This window comes from Hemitrygon akajei, chromosome 15 (genome assembly GCF_048418815.1).
Source record: "Hemitrygon akajei chromosome 15, sHemAka1.3, whole genome shotgun sequence".
Taxonomy (NCBI): domain Eukaryota; kingdom Metazoa; phylum Chordata; class Chondrichthyes; order Myliobatiformes; family Dasyatidae; genus Hemitrygon; species Hemitrygon akajei.
The window spans coordinates 81,759,045-81,786,943 of NC_133138.1; the positions used below are offsets into that span (position 1 = coordinate 81,759,045).

At 41.7% G+C, this 27,899-nt stretch overlaps 1 protein-coding gene across 3 annotated transcripts in view; it reads left to right on the forward strand.

Annotated features, from left to right (window-relative positions):
• The window catches only part of LOC140739508 (sodium-dependent phosphate transport protein 2A-like), a 61,809-nt gene that overhangs the window by 9,495 nt on the left and 24,415 nt on the right, over positions 1–27,899 (forward strand). For all 3 annotated transcript variants that reach the window (XM_073067872.1, XM_073067870.1, XM_073067869.1), the window contains exons 4-11: positions 2,899–3,027; positions 3,490–3,633; positions 4,971–5,082; positions 6,788–6,983; positions 8,340–8,435; positions 17,292–17,412; positions 21,310–21,477; positions 25,670–25,786. In XM_073067872.1, coding sequence (XP_072923973.1) covers positions 2,899–3,027; positions 3,490–3,633; positions 4,971–5,082; positions 6,788–6,983; positions 8,340–8,435; positions 17,292–17,412; positions 21,310–21,477; positions 25,670–25,786 — 1,083 coding nt within the window. The remainder of the gene's footprint in view (positions 1–2,898; positions 3,028–3,489; positions 3,634–4,970; positions 5,083–6,787; positions 6,984–8,339; positions 8,436–17,291; positions 17,413–21,309; positions 21,478–25,669; positions 25,787–27,899) is intronic.

Genomic DNA, 27,899 nt, shown 5'->3' on the forward strand with positions numbered 1-27,899 from the left:
TCTGAGCTGTGTGTATTTCAATGCAATGACTATTGTAAGAGAGGCAGATGAGCGTAGGGCATGGATCACAATGTGGAATTTTGACACTGTAGCAATTAATGAGACCTAATTGCAGGAGGAATGTTCTGGGGTTGTATTGTTTTCAACGAGGTAGAGCAGAAGGAATTAAAGGGGGAAGAGTGGTATTACTTTTCAGAGAAAATGTCATGGCAATGCTCAGTCAAGACAAAATGGAGAGCTCGTTTGGTGAGGCTTTATGGATAGAACTCAGGAATATCAAACGTATGACCACATTAATAGGATTCTATAATAGGCCACTCAACAGTCTGCAGAGTTTATAGGAGCAAATTTGTAGAGAGGTTGCAGACAGTTGCATGAAATGTAAGGTTTTGGTAGTAGGTGATTTTAGCTTTCCACGTATTGACTGGGACTGATGTTGTAAAAGGGTTGGAATGGAAAGAGTGTGTCAAATGTGTTCAGGAAAGTTTCCTTAATCAGTACATAGAAGTCCCAAATAGAGAGAATGCAATACTGTACTAGATCTCCTGTTAGGAATGAAACAGGGCAGGTGAATGAGGTTTCTGTAAGGGAACACTTAGCACCTCACTGTTACTTACAAGATAAGTATGAAAAAGAATAGGTCTGGCTCTTGGGTTGTGCTTCTAATTTGGAGAAGGGCCAATTCTGATTGTATCAGAAAGGATCTGGTAAGCGTGGATTAAGACAGGCTTTTTCTGACAAAAGTGTACTTGTTAGGTGGGAACCCTTTAAAAGTGAAATTTTGAGATTACACAGTTTGCGCATTCCTGTCAAAATAAAAGGCAAGGATAACAAGCTTTGGGAACCTCAGTTTTTGAGAGATATTGAGACCCTGGTTATGAAAAAGTAGGAAGCACAAAGCAGATATTGGTAGGTAGGAACAAATAAGGTACTGGAGGAGTATAAGAAATGCAAGAGAACACTTCAGAAGGAATCAGGTGGCTCTTCTGGCAGGTCAGTGTGGTAATCTATGTATGGAGTTAAAAGAGATGGGGGAGATCTTAAGAAGAATTTTTTGCATCTGAATTTACTCTGTAGATGGATACAGTGTCTATAGAACTGAGACAGTACAGCAGTGAGGTCATGGGCCTAATACTTATTACAGAAGAGAAGATGTTTGCTCTCTTAAGGCAAGTTAGAGTGGAAAATCTCCAGGGCTTGACAAAGTGCTTTCTGTGGGAGGCTAGGGCAGAAATTGCAGGAGGCCTAGCAGAAGTATTTAAAAACATCCTTGGCCATGCCTGAGGTACTGGAGGATTGGAGGATAGCTAATTTAGTCCTGTTGTATATGAAAAGCTGTAAGATTAAGCCAGGAAATAATAGACCGATAAGTTTGACATTGGGAAAGTTGTTAGAAGGTATTCTAAGGGACAGGATGCATAAGTTTTTGGATAGACAGGGACTGGTTAGGTATATTCAGCATGGCTTTGTGTGTAGTACATCATGTCTAACCAAACTAATAGAGTTTTTCAAGGAAGTTACCAGTAAAGGTGACAAAGGCAAGGCAGTAGATGTTGTCTACAGGGACTTTAGCAGGTTTTTTGACAAGGTCACACATGGGAAGTTGGGCAAGATAGGTTTGGCATTTAAGATAAAGAAGTAAATTTGACTAGACATTGGCTTTGTGGGAGAAGCCAGGGAGTGGTAGTAGATGGTTGCTTTTCTGACTGAAAGACTGTGACTAGTGGTGTGCCACAGGGATTGGTGCTGGGTCCTCTGTTGTTTATCATCTTCATCAAAGATCTGGATGATGATGTGGTAAACTGGATCAGCAAATTTGTGGATGACACAATATTGTGGGTGTAGTGGTCTACGAGGAAGGCTATCGAAGCTTATTGCTGGAAAAATGGGCTGAAAAATGGCAGATGGGATTTAATGTAGGTGTTGCACTTTAGGAGGACCAACCAAGGTAGATCTTACACGATGAGTGGTAGGGCACTAAGGAGTGTGGTAGAACAGGTGTTTTTGGGAATACAGATCTATATTCCTTGAATGTAGCGTAACAGGCAGATAGTGTCATAAAGAATGCTTTTGGCACATTGGATTTCATAAATCAATATACTGAGTACAGGAGTTGGGATGTTATGTTAAAATTGTATAAGACCTAATTTGAGTGAGACCTAATTTTGGAGTATTGTGTGCAGTTTTGATCAGCAGCCTACAGGAAAGGTATTAGTAAGATTTAAAGATTACAGAGATTATTTACAAGGATGTTGCCAGGTCTTGAAGTCCCGAGTTACAGGGAAAGGTTGAACAGGTTAGGACGTTATTCTCTATAATGTAGAATACTGAGGGGAGATTAAATCAAGATATATAAATTATGAGGTGTATAGCTTCAGTAAATGCAAACAGACTTTTTTCCACTGAGGTTAGGTAAAACTACAACTAGAGGTCATGGGTTAAAGATGAAAGGTGAAACTTTTAAGGGGAACATGAGGGGAAACCACTTCACACAGAGGGCCATGAGAATGTGGAAGGAGCCAGTGGTGGGTGCGGGTTCAATTTCAACATTTCAGAGAAATTTGGATGGGTACATGGATGGGAGGGGTATGGAGGGCTATGTTCTGGGCCAGGTCAATGGGACTAGGCAGATTAATACTTTGGCATGGGCTAGATGACCACAAGGGCCTGTTTCAGTGCTGTAGTGTTCTATGACTCTATGTTGGCTGAAGTCAACAGGGAAATAGGAACCAAACATCTGGGGTCTGGGTCTATCTCTGACAGGATATTCCATGCCAAAGCATGGGGCTAGAGCTGGAGATGAATTTACTATTATTTATTTACCCTGTGTCAGATCATGAATGTATATATGCAACTGCTGATTTAAAAAAATAAGAAATATCTTTGCTTTTATTTCAGAGCTGGAAGCAAAAGCAAAATTCAGATTGTTAATGAACTCAATAATGAAGATTCTGCTCCTCTTTAGCTTTCTCTACATGTTTGTTTGCTCTCTCGATGTTCTCAGTGCAGCCTTTCAACTTGCTGGAGGTAATAGATGTTTCATTTTTCACACTTCATATCCAATTCTTCATTACTTGAGGATGAAACCATGTTGGGTGTACTAGATACAGATTTTGTTCCTTATTTAATAAAGGATTTACAAGTACTGGGGCCAGAAGCATTCAATAAGTTGTGGTTTAAAAATAATTAAATTGTTCAAAAAGTCAGATCTATGTTCTTTGGAGTTTAGAAGAAGGAAACTGATCTTCTTGAAGAATATAAAGTCCTCTTTGGTGTTTGTTCAGATGACTAGCAACTGGAGCCGACAATCCAAAAGCACAAAGTTTTGCAGTAACTGGTGTACTCCATTTACAAGTGTAAAATGGGTACAGTGTATAGTAATTTCCAACTGTGCTTTTCTTTCCCAAAACTGAATAATTTAAATTAATTTGGTTAGCATGTTCTTGTCAAACTCACAGCATATGCACCAATGATGTCTCTCTGTTTCAGGCAAGGTGGCAGGTGATATTTTTAAGGACAATGCAATCCTGTCCAATCCTGTGGCTGGACTTGTGGTCGGAATTTTGGTCACTGTCCTGGTCCAAAGCTCAAGTACTTCAACTTCTATTGTTGTCAGCATGGTGTCATCAGGATGTAAGTAGACTTGCCCTGACTGCAATAGGATCACCAGAAGGTGGGAAGTAAAGGAAGTAAACAGAAAACAGAGAGATAACCCACTATCAGTCATGTAAAAACATTATTACTATTATAATGTACCTAGGCTTCAGAACTAATTGACACTAAAGGCCCATTTAGTGACATCATTTTCTGACAATGCTCATGCAGCTGTGCTTTCCAATTAAACAGCTGCCACAAAAAGTGACATCATTGAAGAGGACCTAGATCCAAAATGTTGGCTCCCACAGTTTTCCCTTTTATAGCCTGGAGATACAATGGAGGTTAAAGATGAACAAGGCCTGGGAGTGACTGCTGACTGTGCTAATAATATCTGTGACTATATCATTGATAACTATCTCTGTGTTCTATTTTAGCAGAAATAATTACTAATGAAAAGACAGTTGTTTACTATAATGGGGCAACAAATAAAGTGTTTTAGGAATATCAGAGACATCATCTTAGGGAGGCATCAAATTCCACAGAGCTATCTTGGAATGCATCCCTCTTCCTTGCCACATCTTGAGATAGATCCAGAATATCAGCAGTGTCCTAATTAGTCGAGAGGCGAGCTTCTGACCCTACATCACCACAACGGCCACTCCTTCAACCTTCCTAACATCTCTTGTCTCTGAGTCAACCCACTGTATTTGTTAATTCCATACTTGAATATTGCCTGGAAAGATTAACAGGTCAAGCTACATCAGGGAATAAAGTAATATGGTTAACATTTCAGATCAATGGTAAACTCTGTTTCTCTTTCCACAAATGTTGCATGATTAATTGCATATTTCCAGCATTTCTAATTTCACAGATAGAAAACTCTTGAGTTCTTCCTGCTTGGGGTCTAATTGGTGCTGAACCACAAAAACTCCTGACCCAAGAAATTGCCCCCAATCATCTTTTCCCACTATTTAGGATAAATTTGTCCTGTGCACCACCCTGCCCTATTTAATATTAATCGCTTTCTACCATTTTTATGATATGATCTCTACTTTGGCTTTAACTTGATGAAATTGAGTGGGCAAGTGCCCATTGAAGAAACCAGCAGTCTGTTCCTGGAGTTGACTGTTTTCAGAAAAGGTTCATCTAAGTAAACCCAGCCTAGGTTTGGTATTGAGATTTTGAGATCTAATTACTTTGGATGGAGAGAAAGATGGCAGCTGATGTAAATTAACAGGCATTTCCAGAAACTGTTGGTAGAAGTATTCTAATGGATCAGAGATACATTAGAGAAATTTATGATCTTTTATATTACATAACCTGCCTTTCAAATTTGTAATACAAACACTCAATTTCTCTGTGCTTTTTTTTAGTACTGGGAGTGCAGTCTGCCATTCCAATTATTATGGGATCCAATATTGGAACCTCAGTAACAAATACTATTGTAGCTCTAATGCAAGCTGGGGACAGAAATGAATTCAAACGGTAAGATTTACCATGACTTATCCAGCAGCCAATTCAAGTCAATGAGACTGGGCTCTTTCCATAGCATCTTGTAAGCCTGTGCCTAGAAGGATAATATCGAGTCTCTAAAATCTTGGATAAATTGTCCTAAATCAAGGACTTACTCATTATTTCTCTTTTGCACTATTTATTTAGTTTTGTAACTAAAAATATTTTTATGACTTGTACTGTATTGTTGCCTCAAAATAATAAATTTAGTGACTTGCACCATTGATAATAAACCTGATTCTGCTCCTCACTATCCATACTTCCATGTCAACACCCTCCAGCAAAATGAATGAATCAGTGCTGTTATCATCTTTTTCTGAGGTAAAATGCCAATTTAATCCTCAAAAAGACAGAAATTTAAAATAAGTAATTATTGTTTATTTTTCCTCTCCAGGAAAAATTTGAATTTTTAAATTATTTAAGTTGTTTAAATTATTTGAATAATGATCAAAGACTGAACATCCAACCCAGAATATCGTAAAAGTGCCGTAAGCGATCCAAAGTGGTGTATAGGCATTGCAAAGTCAGTGAATAATTAGCCTGTGATAGCATGGAAACAGGCTGTTTTGGCCCAACTCATTGATGCTGAACAAGATGCCCATCTAAACTAGTCCCACTTGCCCAAGTTTGGCCCATGGCCTTCTAATCCTTTCTTATTTGCATACCTGTCCAAATGTCTTTTAAATATTGTTATTGTACATGCCTCAACCACTTCTCCTGGGTAGCTCATTCCACACTCTGTGTGAAGAAGCTGCACCTCAGTCCCTTTTAATTCTTTCTCTTCTCACTTTAAACCTACTGCATGTCCTTTACTTTTTGATTCCCTTCCCCTTGGGAAAAAGACTGTGTGTATTCATCCTATCTATATCCCTAATGATTTTATATTCCTTTTTCAGGATATCTTACAGTCTCTTACACCTCAAAGAATCAAGTCTTAGCCTGACTAAACTCCCCGTATATCTCAGCCTTCAATTCCTAGCAGCATGCTCATAAATCTTCTTTGCACTCCTTCCAGCTAAGTGACATCACTTTCATAACAAGATAACCAAATTAGAAATTCCATAGGGCTTTTCATTTTTTAGACAAACTCACTTACTTTGTTTTCACTACCAATGTTCTCAATATCCTAAGATCACTAGGTAAGTATTGGTGGTTTTGTTTCATTAATTCTTGGCTATTCTCCAATGGATTTTCCAACTGGCTGTGCCTCAAGTTGAGGTCCAAATTTTCTACTTCCCAACTCTGAGGTGTGAAATTCAGCCAGCTGTTTGGACTTACCTGGAAATCAAAATATAGACAAATTATATTCCATTAAAATTCAGGGGTGAAATATTACATATTGGGAGCAGCTTATCAGTGTTGAAAGGCCAGCCCAGCCATATATTTTTTTCCCACAGAGTACACAGATCTGATTGTTTGATTGACACTGGGATACCCGCATAACAATCAGATCATAGTAAACTTGACCAAACATCTCACTTGAGGCTGATTACACCACCTTTATTACGACTTAGCATGGAATCAGGACAAACAGAAAATAAACTTATAGTTCTCTGTTACAAAGAGCCAGCTGGAAAAACATATCAGTCACTGGCTGACTCAGTCATTCAAGCTTAATTTCAGAATGAAAGTCACTCAAATTATTCTCTATGCCAAATATTTGTTAAATTAATTTCAGGGCATTTGCAGGCGCCACTGTCCATGATTGCTTCAATTGGCTCTCTGTGTTGGTACTGCTGCCAATCGAAGTTGTCAGCGGGTTCCTGTACCGACTCACTAAGGTTGTGGTGGGGAGCTTCATAATCCAGACAGGAAACGATGCACCTAACCTTCTCGGTATCATTACCGATCCATTCACTGATCACATTATACAGGTTTGGACATCAGTTCTATTATTGTGTTATCCGCATTATGTATTTAATGCATTTATGTTTAGATTAACGGTGATAAGTTATGCTAGCACAGTGGTACAGCAAATAGTGCTGCTGGCTCATGGCTCCAGGAATCCACTTTCAGGTCAGGATCAGTGAGTTATGTCCATACACATTGGTTTCCACCCACCTCTGAAAAGATGTGCCAGTAGATAAATAGAAAAATTACTGGCTACTGTAGTATGAATCAAAATAATCAAAGAGGAATTGATGATTGTGTGTGAACAAAAATAAATTCTGAGCCACAGGGAGATAAGTAGAGGAGGGGATGGGATGAATGAGTTTGCTTCCCAAGAACCAGCATCAGTCCAATGGACCAAATTGTCTGTTTCTATATTATTTTAATTTAAGATGGGTATAGGTAGTGTAATAGTGCATCAGTTAAGGGTGCAGCATCAGTATTAGAGTGGACAGAATAAAATGTTTTTATGGATGAGTAAAGTTAATTGATTTCAAATTCTTGTTTCTACCTGATTATACAATGTACAACCTTTATTAATTAGAGGCTGGAATTAGTGCTGATTCAAGTTGTTAAGAAATGTTACATGATTGATTCACTTTCTACACGTCGATCAATTCCTTTTAAAATATCAGTTGTTGCTTAATCAAAATCATGGACAATAACAATAGTTGGTCAATTCAAGATTAAAGAAATAGCTAATTAAATGTTGTCTAGAGCTGTAGATGAAACAGGCCTCTATTTAGCACAAGCAGACATGGTTGGAGAACGGCTTGGCAGATTCTTTCTACATAGACTGCCAGGAGCAACTCTTCTATCAGATCTTCTTCTGAATGTATTGAATCGGTTCTATTATTAACAATCAAATACATAGATCTGAAACAGTTCTACTATTAATTTACATCTGCACCTCCAATCTCAGTGCTGCTCAGGCAACATTATATAACAAAGATCATGTAAAATTTTTAGGAAGCGGTTTAAATTATATATAAATATGTCATATACTGCCAATTATATTCTTGCTCTTTTCTTGGTTGATAAGTTTTAACTTCAAATGAAATCAAACATGCTGTTCCATGACTTGAATGAAATGTGATTCCTTAAAGATGTTAAGTATGTCTGATGTTTGAAAGTAATGGGTAGAAAGTGTTTGCTGCTAATTTCTCAGATAGATTACTAAAAAAACTTATCATAAGAACTTCACTAGAAATATTGTCCGTACATTGCATTGTAAAACTCGTGATGATTAAATTCTGCATTTTTAGCTCATAATACACAGAGAGATGATATTAATAAAAAGTATTTAGAAGAAGTTATCTAAATTAGTTATTGTTTTTCAGCTTGATAAATCTGTAATCACTGCAATAGCAACTGGGGATGAAAGTTTCCGTAATAAGAGTCTTGTGAAGATATGGTGCCTGACAAGAACTGTACAGGTAGGAAAGTATCTCTGTCATTTGGAAAATAAAAGAGAGAGGGAGAGAGGGAGAGAGAGAGGGAGAGAGGGAGAGAGGGAGAGAGGGAGAGAGGGACAGGGAGAGGGAGAGAGAGAGAAAGAAAGAAAGAAACACTTTAACAGTACAGGAGCCCCAGATGATATTTGGAAATTTAATATCACCTACTACCACAACCTCATTTTTCTTTCAACTGACTGCTTTCCCTCTACAAATTTGCTCTTTTAAATACCTACAAGCAGGATTTAAATAGGTTGCAGGTGATGAGTTAGAAATGAATGGTAGTTGACTCCCGTTAGCTGGGTGAAGACTGGGTGGTGCCTGACTGTGCAGGCCTAATACTCCTTTGTCTAGCCGCTTTTTACTTTCTCAAAGTAAGATTTATTAGAGAAGATATCCCCTTAAGGAAACCTTTTGACTTTGACCTATTTTAGAATGTGCTTCCAAGTACCCCAAAATCTCATTCTTAATAACAGATTCTACAATTGTACCAACCACTGAAATCAGGCTAACAGGCCTATATTTTCCTGTTTCTTCATCTCCCTTTTTTCTTAAAATGTGGAAAGACATTTTTGATTTTCCAGTCCTCTGGAACTATTTCTGACTCTAGTCATTTTTGAAAGATCATTACTAATGCCTCCACACCATTTCAGTTAGATCCTTCAGAACCTCTGGTTGTTATCCATCTGGCCTATGTGACTTATCCACAGTCAGACCTTTCAGCTTCCCAAGAACCTTCTAATTTGCCCTAGCAGCTACATTTATTTTTTTCCCTATGCAGTTGCATTTGTCAGGCCGGCAGTCGGACACCTCCCAATCTTCACCCAGCTAACAGGAGTCAAGTACCATTCATTTCCAACTCATCACCTGCAACCTATTTAAACCCAACTCTGACCAAAGGTCTTTATTCACTCATTGAACCAGCCAAGCTCAATCATTTGTTCCAAGCCTTCGATTACACCCAGTCCATCACTGCTAAAGTCCTCCACACTGTTGAGCACATCGACATAGAGCACTGTTGCAGGAAAGCAGCATCCAATACCACAGACCCCCACCATCCAGACCATGCTCTTTTCTCATTTCTGCCATCAGGGTTCACACCATCAGGTTCAGGAACAGTCATTACCACTCAACCATCAGGCTCTAGAGCTAGTAGGTATAACTTCATTCAATTTCACTTGCCCCATCACTGAACTGTTCCCATTACCTAAAGAAACATAGAAAATCTACAGCACAATACAGGCCCTTCGGCCCACAAAGTTGTGCCAAACATGTCCCTACCTTAGAAATTACTAGGCTTACCTATAACCCTATATTTTTCTAAGCTCCATGTACCTATCCAAAAGTCTCTTAAAAGACCCTATCGTATCTGCCACCACCACTGTTGCCGGCAGCCCATTCCATGCACTCACCACTCTCTGAGTAAAAACTTACCCCCTCACATCTCCTCTGTACCTACTTACTAGCACCTTAAACCTATGTCCTCTTGTGGCAACCATTTCAGCCCTGACTATCCACACAATCAATGCCTCTCATCATCTTATACACCTCTATCAGGTCACCTCTTATCCTCCGTCACTCCAAGGAGAAAAGGCCGAGTTCACTCTAGCTGAACTCATAAGGCATGCTCCCTACTCAAGGCAACATCCTTGTAAATCTCCTCTGGAGCCTTTCTATGGTTTCCACATCCTTCCTGTAGTGAGGCGACCAGAACTGAGCACAGTACTCCAAGTGGGGTCTGACCAGGGTCCTATTATAGCTGCAACATTACCTCTCAGCTCCTAAATTCAATTCCATGATTGATGAAGGCCAATCCAACATACGCCTTCTTAGCCCCAGAGTCAACCTGCGCAGCTGCTTTGAGTGTCCTATGGGCTCGGACCCCAAGATCCCTCTGATCCTCCACACTGCCAAGATTCTTGCCATTGATGCTATATTCTGCCATCATATATGACCTACCAAAATGAACCACTTCACACTTATCTGGGTTGAACTCCATCTGCCACTTCTCAGCCCAGTTTTGCAACCTATCAGTGTCCCACTGTAATCTCTTACAGCCCTCCACGCTATCCATAACACCTCCAACCTTTGTGTCATCAGCAAGCTTACTAACCCATCCCTCCACTTTCTCATCCAGGTCATTTATAAAAATCATGAAGAGTAAGGGTCCCAGAACAGATCCCTGAGGCACAGCACTGATGACCAGCGTCAATGCAGAATATGACCCATCTACAACCACTCTTTGCCTTCTGTGGGCAAGCCAGTTCTGGATCCACAAAGCAATGTCCCCTTGGGTCCCATGCCTCGTTACCTTCTCAATAAGCCTTGCATGGGGTACCTTATCAAATGCCTTGCTGAAATCCATATCCACTACATCTGCTGCTCTTCCTTCATCAATGTGTTTAGTCACATTCTCAAAAATTCAATCAGGCTCGTAAGGCACGACCTGCCCTTGACAAAGCCATGCTGACTACTCCTAATCGTATAATACCTCTCCAAATGTTCATAAATCCTGCCTCTTGGGATCTTCTCCATCAACTTATGAACCACTGAGGTAAGACTCACTGGTCTATAATTTCCTGGGCTATCTCTATTCGCTTTCTTGAATAAAGGAACAACACCCGCAACCGCTTGCTGGAATCTTCTAGATTGAGGGGGAATCTTATTGAAACGTATAATATTCTAAAGGGATTGGACAGGCTAGATGGAAGAAGATTGTTCCCAATGTTGGAGAAGTCCAGAACGAGGGATTACAGTTTAAGAATAAAGGGGAAGCCTTTTAGGACCGAGATGAGGAAAATCTTCTTCACACAGAGAGTGGTGAATCTATGGAATTCTCTGCCACAGGAAACAGTTGAGGCTAGTTCATTGGCTATATTAAAGAGGGAGTTAGATATGGCCCTTGTGGCTAAAGGGATCAAGGGGTATGGAGAGAAAGCAGGTACAGGGTTCTGAGTTGGATGATCAGCCATGATCATACTGAATGACGGTGCAGGCTCGAAAGGCCGAATGGCCTACTCCTGCACCTATTTTCTATGTTTCTATGTTTAACCCTCCTATCCTCCAGAACCTCTTCTGTCTCCATTGATGATGCAAAGATCATCACCAGAGGCTCAGCAATCTCCTACCTGGCCTCCCACAGTAGCCTCGGGTACATTTCATCCAGTCCTGGCAACTTATCCAACTTGATGCTTTCCAAAAGCTCCAGCACATCCTCTTTCTTAATATCTACATGCTCAATCTTTTCACTCTGCTGCAAGTCATCATAACAATCACCAAGATCCTTTTCCATAGTGAATACTAAAGTATTCATTAAGTACCTCTGCTATTTCCTCTGGTTCCATACACACTTTCCCACAGTCACACCTGATAGGTTCTATTCTTTCACCTCTTATCCTCCTGCTTTTCAAATACTTGCAGAATACCTTGTGGTTTTCCTTAATCCTGCCCGCCAAGGCCTTCTCATGGCCCTTTCTAGTTCTCCCAATTTCCTTCTTAAGCTCCTTCCTATTAGCCTTACAATCTTCTAGATCTCTAACATTACCTAGCTCTCTGAATCTTTTGTAAGCTTTACTTTTCTTCTTGACTAGATTTATCACAGCCTTTGTACACCATGGGTCCTGTACTCTACCATAAATTCCCTGTCTCATTGGAACGTACCTACACATTGGAACTCCACACAAATATCCCCTGAACATATGCCACATTTCTTCCGTACTTTTCCCTGAGAACATCAGTTTCCAATTTAAGCTTCCAATTTCCTGCCTGATAGCCTCGTAATTCCCCTTACTCCTTAAACACTTTTCTAACTTGTCTGTTCCTATCTGCTATTGTAAAGGAGATAGAATTATGATCACTATCTCCAAAATGCTCTCCCACTAAGAGATCTGACACCTGACCAGGTTAATTTCCCAATAGCAAATCAAGTACCACCTCTCCTCTTGTAGGCTTTTCTACATATTGTGTCAAGAAACCTTCCTGCACACACCTAACAAACTCTACCCCATCTAAACCCCTTGCTCAAGGGAGATGCCAATTGATATTTTGGAAATTAAAATCTCCCATCATGACAACTCTGTTATTATTACACCTTTCCAGGATCTGTTTCCATATCTGCTCCTCGATATCCCTGGTACTATTGGGTGGCATATAAAGAACACTCAATAAAGTTATTGACCCTTTCCTGGGTCTAACCTCCACCCACAGAGACTCCGTAGACAATCCTTCCATGGTGTTCACCTTTTCTGCAGCCGTAACACTATCTCTGATCAACAGTGCCACCCTCCACCTCTTTTGCCTCCCTCCCTGTCCTTTCTGAAACATCAAAAACCCGGTACTTGAAGTAACCATTCCTGTCCTTGAGCTATCTAAGTTTCTGTAATGGCCATCATATCATAGCTCCAAGTACTGATCCACGCTCTAAGCTCATCCGCTTTGTTCACAACACTCCTTGCGTTAAAATAGACACATCTCAAACCTTCAGTCTGAGCGCGTCCCTTCTCTATCACCTGCCTATCCTCCCTCTCACACTGTCTACAAGCATTCTCTATTTGTGAGTCAACCTCCTCTTCCCCAATCTCTTCAGTTCAGTTCCCACCCCCCAACAATTCTAGTTTAAACTCTCCCCAGTAGCCTTAGCAAACCTCTTTGGTTCACTTCACTTTCAAGGAATCTTCATCTCATGGTCTTGATATTTGCTGCTTATTTATTATTATTATTATTATTATTATTATTATTATTATTATTATCTTTTGTATTTGCATAGGTTGTTGCCTTTTGCTCATTGTTTGTTTGTCCATTCTTTTGGGTGAGGTCTTTCATTGATTCTATTTTGTTTCTTGAATTTACTGAGTATGCCTGCAAGGAAATGAATCTCAGAGCTGTTTGCGGTAGCGAAAAACGTACCTTGATAATAAATTTACTTTGTACTTTGTTAAACGTTACCTTGTTGCCTCATTGTGTTAAGTATTTGTTCTCTTTTGTTTTGTGGCCCCTCATGGCTTGTTAGTTAAATATTGTTCAGTGCTAACTTGCCTCTGCTCCTCTGATTTTGGGTCAATCCTCCTCTACATTTCCTGATAGGATGACTGAACCCATAATTTACTCAACAGAGTACGCTCTCCTAAATGAAGTTGTTCATCTACAGGAGCACACAATCCTGAAGCAGCAGGAAACGACTGATCTTCCACTTGCCACTCTCAACAACTCTCCGTTTCATTGTAACAACCTCAGGCCATTCAACTTCCTCCACTGGAGCCCCAGATTCTGGTGCCCAGACTCTTCAACAGATCCCCAACCCGATGCCACAACTTCCTGTCCCAGTGCATCTTGCACTTCGAACTACAGCCCTCTCTGTATTCTATGGACCAAACCAAGATTGCCTTTGTCATCTCTTCCTTTTGACTAGGTAAGCTCTGTCCTAGGCTGCCACTACCTGTGACAATAAAACCACCATCTGCAATAAATATGAAGATTTTACCACTGAGATGTGCTGGGTTTTTAACCACCTGAGAGAGGAAGGGAGGCAGCATATCAGATAACTTTGCCTATGTCAAGGCTCACACTCAGTGTTGGATTACATTGTGGTCCACAGGAAAGATGAGTTATCTGTCCGGGAGATGTCCAATGATCTCGAAAGCCTTATCACTCTTGCCCTCCAAATTGACAGGTTTCTTATGGAATGATCCTCCAGACTATCAGCCAGAACCCCAGATCCATTCCCAGAAACACTTCAGGCTGCAGGACGCTCATCATCAATCCCTCCATGCAAATGGGGAGAGCTTCTGTAACTCCAAAAGAGCTTGACCATCGGGGGAGAAACAACTTGTGAGCTTACTGAGGAGCTACAGATCACACACGCATCAAATGTCCACTGCGTCTAGGAAAATAGCATCACCAGATACGGACGAGGGGCCTTCTATCTAGTAGGCTCCCCCCACCCAGCACCTTTGCCTGACCCATTCACTCTGTCCTCCTCCACCCCTGATGGCTTTACGTACACAGGAGGCAAACTTCTGGAGTGGATTCCCTACCAATTCTGGTTCTGGTTCTGATTCTGAACCTGTCTCTCACCCCTTCTGAATCATGGTCATTAACAGAGGTCCCTTGGAGTCTGGGCTCCCTCAAAGAACTACTGCACTTCCTGTGCTTCTTCAACTTTTACCACCGTTTCCTCAGGAACTACAACCAAATTGCTGTTCTTTTCACCTCTCTCACCAAATTACCTGCCTCATGGAAAACCTCCTGCTGCTGTGGGCCACGCTTTCGAGGAGCTCAAGAGTCACTTCACCACGGCTCCTATTCTCTGCCATCCAAGCCCATTCAGACCTTTTGTTAAGTGGATGTATCTAATGTGGACACTGAGACCGTCCTCTCCCAGCAAGGACTGGATGGGAAGACACACTCTTGTGCCGCCTTCTCACGCAATTTCAATTCTACAGAGCACTGCCATGGAGTAGGAAATGGGGATCTACTTGCCATTAAATGGGCCTTGGAGGAATGGAGACGTTGGCTGATGGGAAACACCAGGCCCTTCCTAATCTGAACTGACCACCAGAACCTCATATCAATTTAGCAGACCCACCAGCTCAACCCATTTCAGGTTCATTCTCCAAACAATTCAGCTTCCCCATCTCCTACTGACCCGGTTCAAAGAACACTAAGGCAGATGCCCTGTCATGACAGTTTGACCCAGCTGAAAAAGGGATCAACCCTCAGCCCATCGTTCCATCCTTGCAGAGCTTCATCCTGATAATCTGGGATCTTGAGAACCAGATCTGCCAAGACCTTCAGCATGAGCTGGCTTGGGCCAATACACCAGATAAACACATGCCAATCATGCACTCTGAGACATCCCAGTGTGCCCATCCTAACCACTCTCTGGTCATCCAGGTGCATAATGGACTCTGGATCTTCTGCGATGCTGGTTTTGGTGGCCCACCATAATCACAGATGTAGGTCACTTCATTGCTACCTGCCCTTAATGTGCCCAGTTCAATTCCTCCAACCAGCGGCTCTCTGGACTCCTGCTACCAGTTTCCCCAATGGCCATGGTTTCACATCATGTATTTCATCATGTGTTTGCCACTTTCCAAACAGGCCTTGGTAATCATGATAGTGGTGGACCAGTTCTCCAAGGCAACCCACTTCATTGCCCTCCCCAATCTTCCATCAGCTGCTGAGATGGTGGACCTGCTTCCCCAACATGTAATTCACCTCCACAGTTTTCATCGTGACACTGTGTTGGACCAGAGCCCACTTCTGGTGAGCCTTCTGCTCCCTCCTTCAACCTCACTGAGTGTCCTGTGGCTATCATCCGGAGACCAACAGTCAACCACAGAAGCCAATCAGAAAGTGGAGAAGTTTCTGAATGCTTCACTGGCTGTAACCTTTCCACATGGAAGAAGTACGTGCTCTAGGCCAAAACATCCCACAATCAGCACTCCTCCTCTGCCACATGAATTTCTCCCTTTGAAGAATATCATGGCTACCAAGTTCCCATTGTTCCCAGTGGAGCAGCTAATGGTGGAGGTCCCGTCCACCAGAGTCTGAGTTTTCTGATGCCAGAATGCTTGGAAGAGGACACAGGGGGGTCGTACCAGCTGCCAGCTACACCCACTGCCACCAAACTAACTGCGATCAGCACCTAGCCAGAACATTCCAGGCTGGGAACTGTGTCTGGCTCTCCACCAGAGATCTGCTGTTCTGCATTGAGTCCTGTCAGCTCTCCTTTCTCTTCTCCTGGTTTATTTGTTCCTTTAAAATTACCCATTACAACAATCTAGTCACTTACCATCTCCAGCTTCCAGCATCACGTAGGATCACACCTATCTTCCACGCGTCCTTCCTCTAGCCTATTGTCTGTTGACCACTGAACCTGCAACTCCAGAACCTAGGGTGGTGGAAGGTAGTCTGGTGTACAAGATTCGTTGGTTGATGGATTCAGGTAGTAATGGACGGGGTGTGCAGTGACTGGTTGACTGGGAAAGGTACTGCCTGGAGGACAGGTCTCCTGTGCCGTCCAGCTTCATCTTGCACACATCACTGCTCGAGAAGTACCACTGGATCGATCTGGATCATCCTGGGACATCGGGTGCCAGCCATCGCAGAGGGGGGCAGAATCCAGTCAGGCCTGCACCGGCTGGCACCTCCCAGTCTCAGCCCAGCTAACAGAAGTCACCTGCCACTCGTTTCCAACTCATTGCGCACAGCCCATTTACACCCAGCTCTCATCAACAGTCTTTGTTCACACATCAAACCAGCCAGCCTGAACCAGTTGCTCCTAGTCTTCAGTTACATTGTTGCCTTGTCATGTTAAATGTCTGTTCTCTCTTGTATTCCGGCTGCATGTGGTGTGTTATTTTGAAGTTTATTCATAAAATATCTTTCACTGCTAAATTGTCTTTGCTGCTCTGCATTTGTGACAAGCCTCCCCTACATTTCCAAACAGAATTATTTTCCCTTGCAACCATTTTCCTTTGTAGTCATTTGATTATAGTTTTAGAAATAAGGAATCCAGCTAGCTGAAAAACTGGTGGGTGAAAATTAAGAAAGAAATGAGTCTGTGAGGGAAACAGAATATACAAAGGAAAAGTGTGAGAGAGATTTGCAGAAGTAAAGGCAATTATTAATTACTTGATTGGATCTTTGTTTCACTTGTATTTCTGGATTCAGTTTACTGTAACAGAATTGGAGAAGGTATTGTGGGAATATCAGCTATGTTTATCCCACTCCTTTTAAAAAAAAAATCCTTCAGTTCATTTATCTCTGCTTCTTCATCTACCCTGAAGTGGGGGTGATATTCCCTTCAGTTTTCTGCTAACTGGCTATTGCTTACAGTTCCAGGACAACATCACAGTGGATGGTCTGGACAAGTGTATGACACCAGAACTGTGCTGGCAGGATGACAACTACACATGGACTCTAGTCAACAGGACATATAAAGAAAACATTGAGAAATGTAAGTGGAAAAGTAATCTTGCACCCTTGTGCAAATACATAATTAAATGATGCAGAGTTGGAGGGCTGACTGACTAATGCCCCTGTTATGTGATTATAAAGAACTGTAAACTTTGTCACATCTCTTCCAATGTGATTTGATGTACAGTATTTCAATTCTGTGCAATAATTTCCCAAACACTTCACTTCATACAATCTAGCCATAAAAGTACTGCAAGAAAAATTGCCTGTGTCTGGGGTACAGTAGGCCTGAAGCTTACAGGGATAGGATGCCATGCATTGATAGAGTGTTATGGTGTACTGCTGTGGCCACTACCATGCATTCTCATCAGATATGATTGTGAACACAGCCCAGTCCATCACGAGAAACAGCCATTTCCATTGACAGTTTACACTTGCCGTTATTTCGGAAAAGCGACCAGTATAATCTTGGATTGCTCCCACCCCTGTCATTCACACCTCTCTCCTTTCCCGTTGGGCAGAAGATAATAAAGCTTGAGGGCATGTATCACCAGATTCAAGGACAACTTCGATCCTGCTGTTATCGTACTCCTGAAAGACCTCACATAACTGCAACACTACATTCTGCATTTGTCTACTGTCTCAATGTAATTATTTATGGTATGATCTGTCTGAACAGCATGCAAAACAAAAGCTTTTCACTACATCTCAATATATGTAACAAATATAAGTAACAACAATACCTGTTACAGTATGATTTTCAACACAAATTCACCCTGTTGGTCACTAGCAATTTTTTAACTTCCTGAATTGAAAATCTTCAGTCACATAAATTTTACACATAAATTCATACATCTATCCACAGATTTACTGAAATTCAATCACAGAGAGAACCTTTTCCCTTCCTTTCACTCCACTCTCCACATCCTCTTCCTTTCTTTCCTTCCACTTCATCCCTGAATTTGTTCCTCCTTCTCCAGCTGCCAGCTACTCACTCCCAGAGTGAGGGTCTCCTTTCACCACTATCGTTCGTCCTCTTCAAGACCATCCTTGGTTGCTTAATAAGTACATTAAAATTTATGAGCAGGATTAGACCAGCTGACTTGTTGAGCCTGCTCCACCAATCTATAAGATTATTGTTCCACTCCACCTTTTTCCTATAACCCTTACTTCTCCTACTTTGTAAAAAATCTACCTACACACTCAATCCAAGCAGCTGTGCTTATATAAATTCATTGTGAAAAGTATAATGCATAATATAAACAAAATGGATAATATAAACAAAAGGGAATAACTACACTCACTTGCCCATCTGTTGAAATGTTCCTACAAACAACTTCATGGACTCTATTTTGTTATCTCATGTTCTTGTTATTCATTGTTATTTATTTATATTTGCATTTACACAGTTTGTTGCCTCCTACATTCTGGCTGATCTTTCATTGATCCTGATAAAGTTATTATTCTATAGATTTACTGAGAATGCCCACAAAGAAATGTATCTCTGGGTTGTATATGGTGACATGCATGTATGTGCTTTGATAATAAAATTTACTTTAATGAATCTGGTTCTAACATCCTTTATGACAGCAAATTACAAATCATTTTCATTCACTGTGTAAAAACAAATTTTCCTCCATTTCTTATTCTATTTCCTGAATAATCTGTTCTTGGCATTTCCACTAATGGAAACAGTTACTCTTTAATTCACATCGTCCAGGTTCTTTGTAATACTGAATATCACCTCTCAAGCTTCTCCCTTCTGAGGAGAGAAACCCAAACTTTCCTGGTCTACCGACAGAATGAGTCCCTCCTCCCAACTTTCCGCCCCTTTATATTTTACATATTTCCTCCTTATAAGACAATCACAACAATTTAGCATGATATTCACAGTGGAAGTCACATAGTAGAGCTGCTGCCTCACAGTTCTAGTGATCTAGGTTTGATCTTGACTTTGGGTGTTGTCTTAGGAAGTTTGAATGTTTTCTGTGCGATGAGATATGTTCTTTTTCTTCTAGTGTGGGTGAGTGGTAGGAGCTGGGCAAGTTTACGGGAATGTGGGGAGAATAAAATGGAATCATAAGCATATTGCATCATATCAGCAGCATTCACAAAAAAAACATAAATTAAACACAATTTTTACAAGGAAGAACATACTTTTAAAAGAAAATCTGTTGCTTCTCTACCATATGCTCATCTGTTCTTCCAGCCCAAGTCTACCACTATTCCAACATGATGTCACCATTGCACACTTCCTCATTTCTTCTCTACCAGCTTTCTGAAGGGACCTTTCCCCTCAGACATTCAGGGTCACTCTTCCATCTTCATCAATACCAATTCTACTTCCCACAGCTTCTCCTCAAGCAACAGCTGCACTACAGAGTTCACAACATAAATATAGAGACAAACATTGAAAAATAACAAGCTTGCAGAATCTCTATCACGCTGAGGGAAACCTATCCTTTAGATGCTCTCCTCTGTGTCCAGAAAGGGAGAAAGTACCATGTGGTATCTCAACAAAGAAAGGATCTGAGCTGAGTAAATTGGGTTTATCCAGTTAACCATGGAAGAGCTAAAATCAGAGAAATCTGGTCAGTCAGGAATCCTACTCTGAATTGAGGTTCAGGGGAATGAGGTGCTAAAGCAGGGAATGGAGAAGTTTTAGATTAATCCACTCCTCTCTGAACTCGATGCCCTCTTGCCATCCTTTCCCACTGATTTCCTGAATCATGAAGATGTAGCCAATGTAATGATCTTAAATTGCCTTCAGAAGAAGAGCATAGCTGGTGAGATAAATAATTTGAAGGACTAAACCAGAACAAATCATTTGGGCTGAATAGCTGCTATTGTACATTTATGCATTTTGGGTTGAGGTGTAGAATGGCTAGTACCTTCTCTTTTGGCCCTGTACTCCTTTCTAGGGCTAGTGCTGTAGAATACCAATGTCCAAATCCCATGTACAGTACTTCCAAGTATAGTTAACCCAGCGCTCTGACCAGCTACAGAATTGGAAGCTCCCTACTTCCAAATTTGGCCAACCTATAACTGAGTCAGTGATTTCCAACAACCAGTAGAAAACAATTCGGTAGTTATTGTACATTCTGTGCCAGTGTACAGAAACAGCTTCAGACTCAAGCACACTGAGAGTAGCAATGGTTCAGCACTGAGTGATTGGGTCCTCCATGCTGCAAGATTCCCTTAATCTACCCATGAACCTCTCATGGATTTGCATGTATATATGCATGATGCTTCAGTAGTGAAAGTGACCACAACCTTTCGTCATTATAATTAGAACAAAGAACATACTACAGTAAACAAGGAACAGGCCCATGTCAGTGATGAACACAATGCCAAATTAGGCTATACCTTGTATGCCTGTACATAATCTATATCCCTTCATTCCCTGCACATTTATATATCTACTAAAACCTCTTCAATATTACTGTCATATCTGCTTGACCACTATCCCTGGCAGTCCATTCAGGCACCTACTACTCTTGGTAAAAATAACCTTGCCCACGCATCATATTTACATTTTCCCTCTTTTACCTTCAGTTCATGTTCTTTAATATGGACATTGCTACCATGGAAAAAGGATTTTGACTATCTACCTAATCCACGCCTGAACAACCCAAGTCTGTCTAAGTTCTCCTTATAGTTTATATCTTCTATAATCCATGCAGAATCTTTGTAAACCTCTTCTGTACCTCCGCCAAAACTTCTAGGTTTTTTTAATGGGATGATCAGAACTGCGCACAATACTCCAAATGCATGCAAAGCAAAGTTTTATACAGCTGCAGAAGAGAGATAGGTCTTTTTACTGACAGCTGTTTGGGAATGATACTTCGGTAAATATACCATTTTTTTCCCATTCCACTAGCCACTTGCTTAACTTGCAGTGATTTCTTGATCTTCCAACATTTCTTTCTTTATCCAGGTAACCACTTATTTGTGAATTCCACTATGTCTGATCTTGTGGTGGGGCTGATCTTGCTGGCTGGCTCTCTGGTCGTCCTGTGTACATGCCTTGTTCTGATTGTCAAGCTGCTGAATTCCATGCTGAAGGGACAGGTTGCCAAAGCTATCAAAAAGGTCATCAATACTGGTGAGTGTTTGCTGCAGCCGAGGGCTTGAGTTCTCTGCTGAGATGAGGGGGAGCCTTTAGTGGATCACAGATAATCAAACACTTACAATTATTCTGCACAAAGTTTAGCAAGCTTAATTGAAACTAAATTGAAAATGGAAAGCTTGTGATCAGACAGCTGATGTGGGGAAAGAAAATAGAATTCATATTTTCGATCATTGGCTATTCTGATTACTAATGAAGGGTGGGGAGACAGAACAATGCAGATGTTGGAATCTGAAACAACAAACAATCTGCTCAAGGAACCCAGGAGTTTAAAGAGCATTTCAATGGGGAAATAAAGGGTTATGTCTTGAAACCATAACTCTACTGCCCTCTCTTAGCAGATACTGATTACCCTAATATTTTTCCTTCCATTTCTGTTTTTGAGTCAGATTTCCTCAGTTTTGTGCTTAACACATCTTAAGGCTCTATATCTGAAGAGCTTGCTAATTTAATGAGGTTCAGAGACTGATAGAACTTGGCTAGTTTTCATAACATCCAGGAATCATTCCGCATTGCTCAACCGGATGGAGTGAAGTTAATGAGGGTGATTGAGAAAGGCCCCACACATGTTGTCACATCCGAGCTTTCATGGACGCATTCTAAGGCGTAGCTTTGACACGATTGAGTTTCTGGGTTCTGTAGTCCACTTTTAATTTGACCCTCAGGATGTGAATGAAATGCATTTACTCACCTGTATGCATGAGAAGCTGAGTATTTCTGGCCTTTTCTGTGATTATTATAGAAGACATTGCTTGTTCTAGTTTCAGGCCAATGGAAAATGCTCCAAAATATCTCATTAGCATTTCCTGTGTAATAATGTCAAAACTCTGCAACTCCATATCTGACACTAAGGAGGGGTAATTATCCGAGTTGTGATAACTCTGAAGAAGATCGTAGACATGGGAATTTAATGCCATAATTAGCAACTTTATTCTCACCTTAAAAGCAATAATGAAACTGTATTCATAAAACAATACAGTCCTGCCTATTTGATTCATAGTATGACACACTCTTCCAGTTACTGTATACCTGCCTCCGGGGTGCAAGGCCCGACTCGAGTAGCAGCAGTACTCTCAATGGATACGATTAAATATTCCCATTTCAGCCTGATACAGCTAAAAAGCACAACTGCATCCAAGGACAGTACAGTCAACAAAGATGTCTTAATGTGTATAAGCGAACTATCACTGCTTAAAACCGATGGAAACACCACTGATTGTGGTCGGAAGCGCCCACAGAGGACACCTCGGAGGAACTGCGGATGTAGAACGGGGCAACAAGTGCATCTAAGGAAACGGGGTTTTAAACTCCCTATACCGACCATCTTGCTGGCGAACGTGCAGTCTCTGGTGAATAAAATCAATGATCTCAGAGCTAGGGTGCTGATTCAGAGGGACATTAGGACTGCGTGTGTCCTTTGTTTCATGGAATCCTGGCTCACCTCTTTCGTATCGGATGCAGCAATCCAGATCGATGGGTGTACTATACACTGTCAGATAGATCTATAGAGTCTCTAGAGGTGGAGGAGTATGCCTCATGATCAACTCTTCTTGATGCACAAATATATCAGTGCTGTCCCAATACTGCTCACCAGACCTGGTTGTACTTCTACTCCCTGAGTATAGGCAGAGACTGAAGACTGCAGCACCAGCAGTGAGGACCAGGAAGGTCTGGACAAGGGAAGGATAGGGACACCTACAGGACTATTTTGAATCAGTGGACTGGACTGTATTCAGGGATTCATCTTTGAACCTGGATGAGAATGCTGCAGTTATTACCAACCTCATTAAAACCTGTGTGGGTGAGTGTGTACCCACAAAGTCTCACTGTACATTCCCAAACCAAAAGCTGTGGATGAACCAGGAGGTATGTCATCTGCTGAAGGCAACCCAGGCCTGTACCAGGAAACTAGGTATGACTTGCGGAGGGTGAAGAGACAATTTCGAACGAGGTTGGAGGCGACATCGACAGCACGGGAACTCTGGCAGGGTTTGCAAGACATTACTTCCTACAAAGCGAAACCCAATAGCATGAAAGGCAGTGATGCTTCACTACCAGATGAACTCAGTGCTTTCCATGCACACTTTGAAAGGGAGAACACAACTACAGCTGTGAAGATCCCTGCTGCACCTGATGACCCTGTGATCTCCGTCTCAGAGGCCGATGGTGTGTGTGTGTGTGTGTGTGTGTGTGTGTGTGTGTGTGTGTGTGTGTGTGTGTGTGTGTGTGTGTGTGTGTGTGTGTGTGCCCTTAACTCCTGGTGGAGTCGGCGGGGCGCTGTCAGGACAAGCTTTTTGCACCGATCTTTTTGGTGATTGCTCATCGTATGGCGTGTCTTGGGCATCTGAAACCTGGCGGAGCCCATCCCTCTCCAGGTTGTTTTAACGAGGTCGAGTTGCTAGCTCGACACCCAACCCAGGCACGGATGGAGAGCATGCAAGGGAGCCGGCCAGATTCAAACTCGGGATCTCTTGCCCCAAAGTCCAGCTGGCACATGCCAATATTAGGCTGCCTTTAAAGAGAGTGAACCCTCGAAAGGCGGAAGGGCCCGATGGAGTAGGTACTAAGACTCTGAAACCCTGTGCCAACCAACTAGTGGGTGTATTCAAGGATATTTTCAACCTCTCACTGCTACGTGCAGAAGTTACCACTTGCTTCAAAAAGGCAACAATTATACCAGTGCCTAAGAAGAATAATTTGTCTGCCTTAATGACTGTCGCCCGGTGGCACAGTGCTGAAATGCTTTTGAGGTTGGTCATGACTAGACTGAACTCCTGACTCAGCAAGGACCTGGACCCATTGCAATTTGCCTATCGCCACAATAGGTCGATGGCAGATGCAATCTCAATGGCTCTTCACACAGCTTTAGACCACCTGAACAACACAAACACCTATGTCATGATGCTGTTCATTGACTGCAGCTCAGCATTTAATACCATCATTTCCACAATCCTGATTGAGAAGTTGCAGAACCTGGGCCTCTGTACCTCCCTTGACTTCTTAACTGGAAGACCACAATCTGTGCGGATTGGTGATAACATATTCTCCTCGCTGACGATCAACACTGGAGCACCTCAGGGGTGAGTGCTTAGCCAACGGCTCTACTCTCTATACACACATGACTGTGTGGCTAGGCATAGCTCAAGTACCATCTATAAATTTGCTGATGATATAACTATTGTTGTTACAATCTCAGGAGATGACAAGAGGGTGTACAGGAGTGAGATATGCCAACTAGTGGAGTGGTGTCATAGCAACAACCTTACACTTAACATCAGTAAGATGAAAGAGCTGATTGTGGACTTCAGGAAGGGTAAGACGAAGGAGGACATACCAATCTTCATAGAGGGATCGGAAGTGGAGAGAGTGAGCAGCTTTAGGTTCCTGGGTGTCAAGATCTCTGAGGATCAAACCTGGTCCCAACATATTGATGTAGTTATAAAGAAGGCAAGACAATAGCTATACTTTATTAGGAGTTTGAAGAGATTTGGCATGTCAACAAATACACTCAAAAATTTCTATAGATATACCGTGGAGAGCATTCTGATAGGCTGCATCACTGCCCAGAATGGTGGGGCTACTGCACAAGACTGAAAGAATTTGAAGAAGGTTGTAAATCTAGTCAGCTCAGAAAGGTAGCGTCAATCTTTAAGGACCTCCAGCACCCAGGGCATGCCCTTTTCTCACTGCTACCATCAGGAAGGAGGTACAGAAACCTGAAGGCACAGACTTAGTGATTCAGGAACAGTTTCTTCCCCTCTGCCATCCGATTCCTAAATGGACACTTAAAAAAATATATAGTATTTCTGTTTTTGCACATTAAAAAAAATCTATTCAATATACATAATTGATTTACTTGTTTATTTATTATTATGTTTTATTTTATTTTTATTTTTTTCTCTCTCTCTGCTAGATTATGTATTGCATTGAACTGCTGCTGCTAAGTTAACAAATTTCATGTCACATGCCAGTGATAATAAACCTGATTCTGATGATGAAACTTCCAATGTTCTCAATGGATATTAATTAGGTTTTGGCTAATTGTTTTCTGAGGAACTCCTCGGGTGCTGACAGTTATTGACTGGCTTATAATTAAGTTGTAGTAACTCAGGAAACTACTGAAGTATTGTGGATAGAAAGTTCATTATGCCATCTTGCCTGCTTTCAGATTTTCCATACCCGTTTGGCTGGCTAGCAGGATATCTTGCCATGGTGGTGGGAGCTGGCATTACATTTGTTGTCCAAAGCAGCTCTGTGTTTACATCAGCCATCACTCCACTTATTGGTAAGTTTAGGATACAAACATGGAATGTTGCAACACAGAGGAGATTGCCCTACATCTCGTCAGTTTTGGTTTTGGGAAGGAATTATCTAGTTATTTAAATCACCAGATTTGTGCAATATCTTCCAATTGAAATATTGCTCCCATTCCCTTTTGAACATTTCTAAATCTTTACATTACCTTTCCAAAGCTTCTATATCATTCCTGTAATGGGGCTACCAGAACGACACACAATACTCCAACTAGTCTACCCAGAGTTTTATAAAGATGGAACATAACTTCCTGACCCTTGCCTTAACTAATCCTTCTGTTATCTTCACATTCTCTCTTCTGCCTAGGTTACAGCTCTATATGTGTATAAAATTTGCTTTGTAGGAGAAAAGTCTACAGCAAAATGAGTAAGACCCAAAGTTCAGTAGACAGATGAGGCAGAATCAGGAATACGTTGAACCATTCTGCCATCTTTGTAAGATGTTGGGTTGCTAATCTGATGACTGAGGAGCCTAGGCAACACGCATAAAATGCAGAAGGAACTCAGCAGGCCAGACAGTAGCTATGGAAAAGAGTAAACAATTAATGTTTTCGGCCATGGCGTTTTCCCAGGATTGGAAAAAAAGATGAGGCTGGACAAAGAAGATGGGGGAGCGGAGGAAGAATTACAAGGTGGTAGGTGATCGGTGAAACCAAGAGAGGAGGAGAGGTAAAGTAAAGAGCTGGGAAGTTGATTGGTGAAAGAAATAAAGGGCAGTAGAAGGGAGAACCTGATAGGACAGAGTAGAGGACCATGGAAGGAAGGGAAAGAGGAGGAGCAGCAGATGGAGGTGATGGGCAAGTAAGGGGGAGACAAGGAGAGAGGGGGAAATGGGAATGAGGGAGGCCATGGACCGACTAATGGGAATGGGAAATGGAATTGAAATGGGTAACCACTGGACGATTCCATGTTTTCTGGTGGATGGAGCATAGGTGCTCAGCGAAGCAGCCTCCCAGTCTACATCGGGTCTCACATATATACCGGAGGCCACCCCGGGAGCACTGGAAATGGATATAAATCAATGCATAGAACTAGGAATTAGCAAACAGCAGATGGTCCCAACAGCCTCACAGGTGCAGTATCATCTCACCTGGAAAAACTGTTTGGGGGCCTGAATGGTAATGAGGGAGCAGGTGTAGGGGCAGGTATGCACTTGTTCCGCTTACAAGGTTAAGTACCAGGAGGGAGATCACTGGGGAGGGATGAATGGGCAAGGGAGTCAAAAAATTCCCCCCCCATTTCAATTCTAATTCTCATTCCCATTCCAACATGCCAGTCCATGGCCTTATCTACCACTGCGATGAGGCACACTCAGGTTGGAGGAGCAACACCTTATATTCCATCTGGGTAGCCTCCAACCTGATGGCAAGAACATCGATTTCTCAAACTTCCCCTTCGCCATTTCCCCCATTCCCATTTCCCTCTCTCTCCTTATCTCCTTACCTGCCCATCACCTCCCTCTGGTGCTCCTCCCCGTTCCCTTTCTTCCATGGTCTTTTACTCTTTCTCATCAGTTTCTCCCTTCCGCAACACTTTATCTCTTTAACCAATCAACTTCCCTGCTCTTTACTTCACCCCTCCCACTCCAGTTTCACCTATCACCTACCACCTTGTACATCTTCCTCCCCTGTCCCACCTCCTTGCCCTGACTTTACATCTTTTTTTTTGAGTCTGGATGCAGGATCTTGGCCTGAAACATTGACTGTTTACTCTTTTCCATAGATGAGACTGGCCTGCTGAATTTCTCCAGTATTTTGTGTGCGTTGCTTTGGATTTCCAGCATCAGCAGATTTTCTTGTGTTTGTGCTGCTGAGGAGCCTAGCATTAGTTTCAAAGATGATTCCCCATAAGAGATAATGTAAATGCCCATTCACAGCTAATAGACGTTAATCAACATGAGAAGGTCTGCAGGTGCTGGAAATCAAAAGCAACACACACAAAATGCTGGAGGAATGATTTTTATAAATAGCATTTGATTCTATGGAGTTGAGATTGATTGGTCATCTCTGCGGGTTTGTTAACTTAAATCCCATTTCTGTCACAGCAAAACAATTCTAATTCTATGCATTGGATTATATCCACTTC